This window comes from Lactuca serriola, chromosome 7 (assembly GCF_051521515.1).
Source record: "Lactuca serriola cultivar US96UC23 chromosome 7, Lser_US96UC23_V15, whole genome shotgun sequence".
Lineage (NCBI taxonomy): Eukaryota > Viridiplantae > Streptophyta > Magnoliopsida > Asterales > Asteraceae > Lactuca > Lactuca serriola.
In genome coordinates this window covers 61,772,733-61,783,202 of record NC_136414.1, presented here as the reverse complement: position 1 = coordinate 61,783,202, position 10,470 = coordinate 61,772,733, and the positions used below count along the sequence as shown (strand labels likewise).

At 34.2% G+C, this 10,470-nt stretch overlaps 1 protein-coding gene across 2 annotated transcripts; it reads right to left on the bottom strand.

The window, feature by feature from the left end:
• Nucleotides 1-325: 325 nt before the first annotated feature.
• LOC145061524 (uncharacterized) lies at nucleotides 326-3,017 on the bottom strand. Of its 2 annotated transcripts, XM_079009029.1 has the most exons (4): nucleotides 2,664-3,017; nucleotides 2,110-2,558; nucleotides 1,047-1,284; nucleotides 326-962 (listed from the first exon to the last, which is right to left on the bottom strand). In XM_079009029.1, the coding sequence occupies exons 2-4, from the start codon at nucleotides 2,437-2,439 to the stop codon at nucleotides 598-600; spliced, it is 933 nt and encodes a 310-aa protein (XP_078865155.1). In that variant the 5' UTR covers nucleotides 2,440-2,558; nucleotides 2,664-3,017; the 3' UTR covers nucleotides 326-597. The 2 variants fall into 2 exon arrangements, with proteins under 2 accessions (XP_078865155.1, XP_078865154.1); XM_079009028.1 differs by having other exon boundaries at nucleotides 2,110-3,017.
• Nucleotides 3,018-10,470: the final 7,453 nt, after the last annotated feature.

Here is a 10,470-nt window from a genome sequence, read left to right as displayed (position 1 = left end):
TTTTTACTTTTCTTTTAGAAAAAAGTTTAGCACACACTATCGCCAGATTGTCAACACAGTCACCGATACCAATAGAACAAAAAATGCACAGTTTTTTTGTCTCATTCAGATACAAAGTTTGCTCTTGCTCATGTTCTTATCTATCTATCTCTATCTCTTGTCTTTGCAAAAGACATAAATGTTGTTACTAAACACACTCATTATCAATAAAAACCAACTGGTAGAAAACAATTATCATACCGCTTATTCCTTAAGTCAATTTCACTTAAAACATAACAAACAACACAATTACAAACTCACATAAATAAAATGATGGCAAAAAACAGAAACTAAAATTTAAGTATCATAATCATAATCATCATCATCATCCATGGGTGTTCTCTCTACTTTCTGGGTGAATAATGTAAAACCCCCAAAAAAAAAAAACCTAAAAGTTCTTTTCTTAAGTAAAATTTCAAAGTAGAAAAAAAAAATGTAAAAAAAAATGTCACTATGCCATCTCAAAACAGAAACCAAAATACGAAAGGAAGTTTATTATGCATTCCACAGCATATAATCATATCTTCTTCTTTTTTCCTTTTTTTTTAATAAAACTTCTTACCTCACAGGCTGCTGGTTGTAGTGATTCTTCTCCTTCTTCTTAGCAGCCGCCAGCCTGGCGGTCCTTGCAGCCGCCTCACTGGCAGCAGCTCTGGCGGCAGCATCCATTTCCTTGCTGGATTTCTTCTTCTTCATGGACGCCATTTTTTTAATCTTCTCTTTCATATCCACTCCAGACAACTCTTCAACCTTTTCTGATTCACCTTCTTCATTGGAAGCTTGTTGTTGTTGTTGTTGTTCTTGTTCTTTGGTTTCCTTTTTATCTTTCTTCTTTTTCTTTTTTGATGTTTTGCTCTCTCCGCCAGCTGGCACGTTCTTGTCCTTTTTCTCCTGTTCTCCGTTTTGATTCTCCACCTTTTCACCTGGCAAAAGACGTAAATGCCCTTGTTAGTGAGTAAATTAATAAAATGGGAAAAGTAAAGTGGATTGTGTTGTTTTTATCTTACTAGTGGTGTCTTCTTGGGTATTGTTGTCATTCAATCCTAATTCAGCAAGAACTGCATCAAGTTCAGCAAGTTCCTTTTTCTTGAGCTCTTTCTTTGAAAGCTGCCTATCAGTGTCTTTTGGAGGCAAAACTTCTGCAGGCTTTTCATACACCACCTCCTTTTCTGCTTCTGCTTCTTGTTCATGATCGTTTTCTTCATCATTGTCATCATCAATTTCATCATCTTCACTTTCACTTTCCTGATAAATAAAAACTCAACCAAGATTAACATTTTGGTTGCTAACTCACACACAAAAGTGACAAAAGATTCGAAACGATGTTCATACAAGATTTACATTTTGATGATAACATTGTTAGTCATGTTGAAAGATTGAAAGATTCCCAATTAGGTCAAAGAGTTTCCGATGATGAAAATATAGGTTTTATCATACAAGGAATCATTTAATGTGCAAAAATAGGAACTGAAGATCGCTAAGATGAAAGATTTAGAAACTATGAGTTTACCAATCATAGAAACAAATAGAAATTAAGAAACTGTATTTAGAAAGAAAGTAAACATTAAGCCATCGGATAACGACAAAATGAAGGATGTAAATTACAAAGTTACGCAAATAATGATATAAAACAAGGAAAATTATCATGCAGATTCATCTTAAACTAGGAATATGTAAATTTTGTATGTCATTGACTAAATGAGAACACTTATATTTCGTAGTTGGCCTTTGTATCCATAATAATCAGGCATAAATTCAGACATAATTCTCACATAGCATAAAAGAAGAAAGGAAAGGAAAAAGATACATGTTGAACAAGGTCTCTCAAAAACTAAGAACTACATGGTAATGTAGTAACCATTATGCTATACTATATCATACTTATATACAGTTGAATTCAGTAAACCATGGCTGTCATCTAGTGTAATTGCATAATTCATGAGTTAACAAGATCATATCAAGCAAAACATTATATAATAAAGATCTATAACGCCATTTAGATAGCTGTAGATGCAAATGCAGTAAAAGCTGAACAACTAAAAAGACAATTCAGGTTTTTTCAACCCTCACCTCAACCGGAGTCTCATTTCCTTTCGCCTTATCTTCCTGATCCCCAGCACCAGCACCCCAAACAGATGGTGGAGGAGCTGTGGTTGCATAGTAATCATCGTCATCCTCATCATCCACATCTGCCCATGACTTCACCGTTAATGGTGCTGGAGCCCAAAAAACCTGCTCCTTCTCCCCATCCTTATCCTGCCCCTTTGAGCTACCACCCTTTCTGGAAGAACCATGCTCTTTATCCGACTTCTTCTTCTTCTTCAAGCTTCCAAGGGCAGCAAAAACGTTTGTGCTGCTAATCGCTATTGAATCGTCCTTCCTATTTCCACCTCCAGCCATTTTTCAGCAAAATCAACAGATCGAAATGTCAAGTTTTCGAAAACTTAGGGTTTTAGTTTGAAAACAGATACACTTATATACGTATATGTATATATACTTATACACACACAAAAGTGAACCTGAAAGTAAAGTTTTGACGATTTACTTAGTTCTAATCACAAAAACTTTTTAAATATCGGCAAAATCGAAATCGAAATCGAAATCTATCAAAACAACACTAGTACCAAATTGCGGATAAGATTAACACAGAACGATAACGTTCCGTTTGGGGATTTGACGAGACAAACGATCCTCAAAACACCAAGCAACAGAACTCAACAAAATTGAACTGGAAAAACAATAATTTGGATTCGATAAACACTAACAACAATAATCTTAGACTAAAGAAGATCAGTAATCTGTTCTTTTTCCAAATCGACTAGAATTGACTTCTGAAATGGATGGATTACAGAAACGGGTAAGGATTTGTAATAATTTGATAATTATGAAAGGGGAATCGCACAGAAGATAGTGTGCGAATTAGGGTTCGGATGACGATGAGCTGCTGCTATGAAAATTGAGGTGTTTTTGCGTGTATTTAGGTTTTATTTTGGTCTGTTTTAATGTGTGTTCACTACGGTTTCAGTTTTTTAGTCTTAGTGAATCTCTACCGTCTATTTGGGATAACGGTGGAGATCAAGCCATGTATGAGATCTTAAATTATCGATTTTTTCTTTCATGTAGACTTTATACTTTATAGTATATTTCATTTAAGGTTGGACAGATATTCCTATACCAAGTTACACGTAAATTATTTTTTTAGCCATCCACCTTAAAATCATTATAAATTGAAAAAAAAAAAAAAAAAAAAAACTTACATGACTGATCCTTTGGAAAGAAGATCGACATAAAGATCAAATAACGTTTTGGTTTCTTGACGGATGAAAAGAAAACATGTTTGTATGGATCTAACATGAGTTTCTCTTCTTGTGGCCCTAAGGAGTGAGTGTTTTACAGTGAGGCAAACGACTTTAATAGTTATATAATGCGAAGTAGCAAAACACAAGAAAACATGCATGAAAAATCAATGTGTTAAACATTCACGTTTAATACATTTGCTTTCCTTGTACTAGAGGTTGTGGAGCTCATCAATAGAGTTCAACGAGTCATACATAGTAATTGTATGACCCCAAGAAAGTGTAAAATGTCATTGTTAAAAGAATTATCTTTGTCAACAAGAAAAAATTAACGACGCAACTTATTGTATGTTTGCCTTCCATTTCAATGTAAACTCTTTTATCTGTTTTGAGTTTTTCCTTTTTTCTTTTTCAAAAAAAAAAAAAAACTATTATTTACTCAGAGTCTCCCTCTAACCGATCATTTATTTATATTGATGTTTACAAAAGTTGTTGGCACAATGTTATCATGAAAATATTATTTGTTAATGCGGTATTGTTCTCAAAACGAGCACTCCTTAATAAAATCATAAATGAATTTTCCATCACTAAGTATAACTAAAATATACATTTAAGAGTTAAACACTAAACAAATATTAAAAATTTAGCAAAGGTCCTTACTGTAGTACAGTATATAACACTCTCTCTACTGGTAAGTAAGTCACTTTAGGTTCTTCGTATCCAATGAAGTGTATATATTAAGAGCACATAAGAATTTGCATGTTTATAATAAAGAGTGGTTTTCATTATTTCTCTTATTGAATGTGACAGTAATTTCGATAACAATGATGCATTACACACTACAAACTATGAAATACGAGTTCAAATGATTTGAATTTTGAAACCCTTATATAGATTAAAATTTGACAATAAGGATAAAAGCTTCTCGTCCTTAAGGGTATTCATTATTATCGTGTATCTTAAATGTGACAATATGTCCACAAAATGGAGCTAACATTTTATACAAAACTATAACTAATGGTTAGAATGTACATACGTATGAATTTTTTATACTTCCATATTACTGAAATGTTCACTATTTAAGTCATTAATGTTTGAATATTTGATCTCTTTTTATTTGAAAATCTTCAATAATTGACTCTTCCATTATTATTAGAAGTTCCTTTCAAAAGTTGATCTTAGATTACTTCAGGAGGTCATGTTGCCAAATACTTTCCATGACAAGTTATTGGTACTAGAAATGACTTTTAAGTGTTGTTTGTTTTTTCTAAAAGAACTCACTTCTGACCACTTAATATTGCTTCGCGCAGCACATGCGCAACACCTGACCAATCGCAGTTGTTTGTTTTTAGAAGACTTTTGACTTAAAAATTGTTGCACGCGTGTGTTGCATGGCGCAACACTCGACCCTCTACTTCAAACATCTTCACATTTTACTTTAACTTATTGCAGCAATCTGCATAAGTTAAAAAACAAACAGACTTTTTATTACATGTTGCAGCCATTTGACCCCCCTCTTCTGCTACAAAGGGTTGCAGAGGTGGTCCGCAGACTTTAGATATTTTCGCTTCGAAAAAACAAACGACACCTTAATACTATAATCAACAAGTTAGATTTCCCAACAAATCCATGATAGTTTGGGGGACACACAATACAAATGATTGAATATGAAAATAAATGTACTATGAGGACGTAATATTTTCATTCATATGGAAAAATCTAGATGACAATCATCAATATGTTCGAAGAAGTTTGCAACATCGTTCTCAACTTAGATCACCGTGCAACTTGTATCATTAAGGATTGGTTATGTAGTAAAATATTATGAGTGCATCATCCAAGTTCCTATATTTTATTGCACTATAACATCAATATACATAAACTATGTTTCTCTCCGAAATTTGATTGAACAATCTCTTAGTCTAACACCTACAATTTTGATTTAGATGTTTTGATCTCTAGGTGTGAAAATGTCATCTAAGAAAATTTAATTGGGGCATTGAACCGATAAACCATGTGTTAAGAATTAAGTTTTGATGACAATTCAAAATGAAAACTTCCTAGGTGAAAATTAAGGTAAAATGTAGGTCGAAATGCATTATTTTTAACATTCAGACCTTAACCTTTTAAGAAGATACATGCATTTGTTAATGCGAATATTTACAATTTTATTTGGATGATAAATTGACTTAATATAGTTAGTATGTGTTGGTAATTAGTACTTTCTTATTTTCATGGTGGAATCTCTCTTTATTACTTACTTTGTCTAAGTGACAGTGTACTAGTTAAATGAAAAGTGGCAAATAAAGTATTGTTGCGGTGATACTTTAAATTGTACATGTTTCATGGCTTAATTGGGAAGAGAATAAATAGAGATGAAACTTCCCGAGTTATAATATCAAAGGTTGGTGGTATTTGTTTATTGTAATTTCCGTATTATGGCGTTAATTTTATTGATTATGAGTTTTGGGTTTAATGTGTCAACTTGACACTTGGAAAGTAATTATGTCAAAATTGGGATTTTTAGTTGAAACCTTGAATTAACCATAGTTGGATAGCCTAAGTATGATTGTATGATAAATAATACTTTTGTGATGCTTAAGCCGTTAGGGTTTTATAAAACCCTCTTGTGTTTTTTTTTTCTTTAATAAAAAGAGAAAATCCATTTAAAACTTATGAGAAATTCGATTTTTTAGCATAGGGGGTCAAATTTGTCAGTGTTTGTTCGCCATTTTTCCAATAAATGATCATCTAAACTCTAATGTATGTTTCATTCCATTTACATGGTTAGAAATGAGTTTTTTTATTGATAATGGGATTAGACCATTAAAATACTCAATTATATGAAATTAGTGAATTATATTGGAATTTGTAAGTGTTAGTACATACTTATGATCTTTAAGGTTGATTTTGACCTAAAATTGATTCCTAAAATGTCCATAAAATGTTTATTATTAATTGGGGGTAAACTATCCTTTGTATTTTGCAATAAAAAATTTATAACATGCTTGGTACAATCGTATATGATTTTATGCATAGTTTGTATGAGCTTTGTGTGCACTTTTTTAGGGAAGAGGGGTATAATATGGTTTTAAAATGACATATAAAGATTGTACCATGAGGTATACAATCTTGATGGTGTTTTTCAGCATGTATATATTTGGGAAGCAAGGTATGTGGGCAATATTGCACGAGTATGGTTTGTTCCAGAGAGATTTTCCATATAGTCTGTATGCTTTATGCATGATGAGATTGGTGATGTATTCTCTTTATACTATTAATACAAACATACAATTTTTTGTACAACTCGTACCCTTCAATCAAAAGGGAAATATTTATTGATTAGCCATTTTTACTAGTATATAGGTTTTATGCTTAATTTTTATGACTCGTATTGTAACATCCCAAAAATCATGACAAAAAATTTCATTTTTAATTATTACATAAACTATAGTTATCAAAATCATTCTATCCAAAAACGTTAGTCATAGTATCAATCAGAGTATCATATCAAAAGTCATGTTAATATATCAGAGTAAAACATCTCAGACTAAACAAAATGGTGTGTGCACAATACACTGCAGTCATCTTGAGCTCTTCCCTTTGCTACCGGAAGTACCTAAAACCAAAACTAAAAACTGTAAGCACGAAGCTTAGTGAGTCTCTCCAAACTACCACATACCATACACATAATCATGCTACTAGGATATATAGGCCCCACCCACACTTAAGGAGATACGAGCCCCACCCACACTCGGCTAACTATGAGATACTAGCCTTGCCTACACTCCTCTAACTACGAGATACGAGCCCTGCCACACACTCTGATAACTATGAGATACGGGGCCCGCCCACACTCAGCTACTAAGCATACATACAAGTATCACACAGACAACGAGTATAATCAAACCTATCAATCAGTTCTATATCCATACTCAAATAATGTTATGAGATACAGGCCTCACCCACACTCTGTTGTCTATGAGATACGGGTCTTGCCCACACTTAGCTACCAATCAGTACAAATAACATATATGGGCCAGCCTTGGTGTCTTTGACTCGTTCAAACCAGGAGGAAACTCACCTCACTGTCGGATGATAGTTGAAACGTCTCTGCCCGGAATCAGCTCTACTCAATCCATGAACCAAAACAACCCCCTAGATACCATTTCATACTTTTAAACCTTAAGAGTCAACTCTGGTCAAGTCAAAGTCAATGCTCCGAGTTGACTCAACTCGTCGAGTTTACCCTTCAAACTCGTCAAGTTCTCATGAATCACAGAATCATGAATCGCAATCTAACTTGTCGAGTTTTCCTCCAACTTGCCGAGTTCCTCCTTCTCAACATAAACGGGACTTTCCTAGTACAACTCTTCGAGTTCCCTTGTGGGCTCGTCGAGTTCCATTAACAAAATCGGGAATGTTCGACCAAACTCGTCGAGTTCCTTTATGAACTCGTCGAGTCCCTAGTATATCTAGTCTATTCAGCCCTTTCCTCAAATCTAAGGTTCCAAAATACAGATATATATCGTTTCCATAGCATATTCCTGTAAATTTGACAACTTGATGACTTTGCATGCCTCAAATGGGCCAAATCTTGAGATATATCAACCTACTTCTATGAACATGGCCTTTTCTTGGATAAGAACGAGTTTAAGCCCATTTTATGAATCCAAGGACCAAATAACACTAAGAATGGGAGTTTGTAGCATCAGAACTATGGAGGTTATCAAGCTTCCAACAATGGGGTCAAAAAGACCCATAGAACAAAACTAAGAGAGATCTAAGCTATGAATCATCAAGTTAGGGACTTTTACCTCAAAAAGCTACAAAAGATGAATGAGATCCCAGATAAAGTGCTTCCCCTCAAGCTCAATGACCTTCTAGTTCTTCTAAGTCCTTCACCAAGCACAAAAACACACAAAATCCACTAAAAAACCTCAAGTTTCTCACCAAGGAGCTCACAATACGATTTAGGGTTTCAGTGAGGCTGATGAGAGGTTGTGGAAAAAGATTAAGTCCTTTAAATAGGGTGCAAAACCCTGGAAATTAGGGTTTCATCCCAGCCGGTCTACTCGTCGAGTTGAGGCCTCTCAACTCGTTAAGTAGGTTACTTAAATCAAGCGGTTCTTACAATCTCTACTCGACGAGTTTGGGGCTTCCAACTCATCGAGTTGCTCTAAAAATATGAATAAATTATAAATTAAATGCGTACCAGTAACCAAACGTTACACGTATATTGTTATTCTGGATGTAAATTTTCATGACCTCCTCATTCCTATCTCGATATACAGATCTTTCATGGTCCTTCCTGTAAGATCAATTAAGGCTTGAGATGGGGATACACTATATATCTCAAACCTCGATAAGATAATCGGAGCCATAATTTTCACCCCAATTATTTACCTTTATAATGTAACCGAGAATTCTTTTGATAATGTTATGGGTATCTTGCGTGATGTCCTACCTAAGATGTTGGTCTCATACTACCAATTTTCGTGTAGGTTAAGGGGGTCGTTTATGCAAAGTTGGAAGTATTTTGTTAGTGCACCCCATACTTGATGGGTTTAACATGTTACGAAAAACTATGTACTTGCGGAAAAATCTTAACTATTAAGGGTACATGCAACCTATTAGAATCTATGTCTTATCAAATTGAAAGCAACATGCAATGAACTACAAACCCTAGCTATAATTTAAATTACCAAGAAAATGGTTACATACCTTTTGAATTGTTATATGAAGCAATTCCTTGATTTCTTCTTTTGTCTTTAGAAAGCAAGCACCAAAAGTATGATGCATCTAATGGCTCACACCCAAAGCTAGAAACTAAAACACAAGAGAAGAGAGAGGAGAGGGGAGGAGATGTTCGGCTATCCTTTATGTATGTGTGTAGTCCGAAAATTACAAGGCATTAGTCTCTTTATATATGTGTAAAGAAACCCTCGAAACCTTATATTTGAACATAAAATAATATTATTTCAAATCCTAGTATTAATCCAGTTTCCTTATATTAATCAAAGCATTTTAGAAACCCTAAAAAGGGGCACCAAAATTGTCCCCACCTACGAGGATTCTAGAATCTCTCTCTTGTTCAAATATTGAACAATTTCAACTCAACCCTTACACTCTTAATTAATTCTAATTAAACCAAATTTAATTTCCAAATTAATTCTGATTAATTCTTAATTAATTATTATTATTTCTAATTAATATATTAATCACATAATATTAATAAATCATTTAGACAATTTCCAATTAAATTATTAATCACATAATAAACTAATAAATTATCCTCTCTACAAGTGTCATTCTAATCAGTTTCTAGTTACGAGGGCAACCCACAAATGACTTTGCTTCTAGTTACAAGTTTATACCAATTTAGTTATGATTTTAAACACCTTAATTCAACAGTCTTCTACTTGGATAAGTCTATAACTATAACTACAAGTATAACATTGAACTAAACAACAAAGTGTGATTTAAATCAAACGTTAGCGCTAAGATAAGTGAGCAGTTATTCCCTCGTTCTCCAAGATATGGTATGAACAAAGTCATGGATTAAATAAGGAACCTCATGTTTTATTTTTTGCTTCTCACTTTCTGATTTTATGATCAAATTCAGACTACAAAATTGAACATATCAATTTAGTGTAACGTCCCAAAATTCAAGACTAAAAATTTCTTTTAATAAAACATCACATTAAGCAAATTCATCTTTTCAAAACATAAACAGAGTAATAGTTTCCAAAATACATGATCGTTATCAGAGTAAACATTCCCAAACTGACTAATTTATGGTGTGTGCCATGTGATCACCCCGAGCTCCATCATCCGCTACCGGAAGTACCTGAAACCAAAACTGAAAACTGTAAGCACAAAGCTTAGTGAGTTCCCCACCCTACCACATACTGCACATACTGGGCCACGCCCGCTATCCTGGGCCTCGCCCACCCCTTCCTCAGGCCTCGCCCGCTATAACGGCCCCGCCGCTCCAAGCCCCGCCTGGCTTCGAGCCCCGCTCGGATACAGATCTGTTTCATTTAGGCCTCACCTGTCACAGGGCCTCGCCCACTAACATACAATAGCACATAAACATATCACATCACATCACATAAGCTTAACACATTCTAAC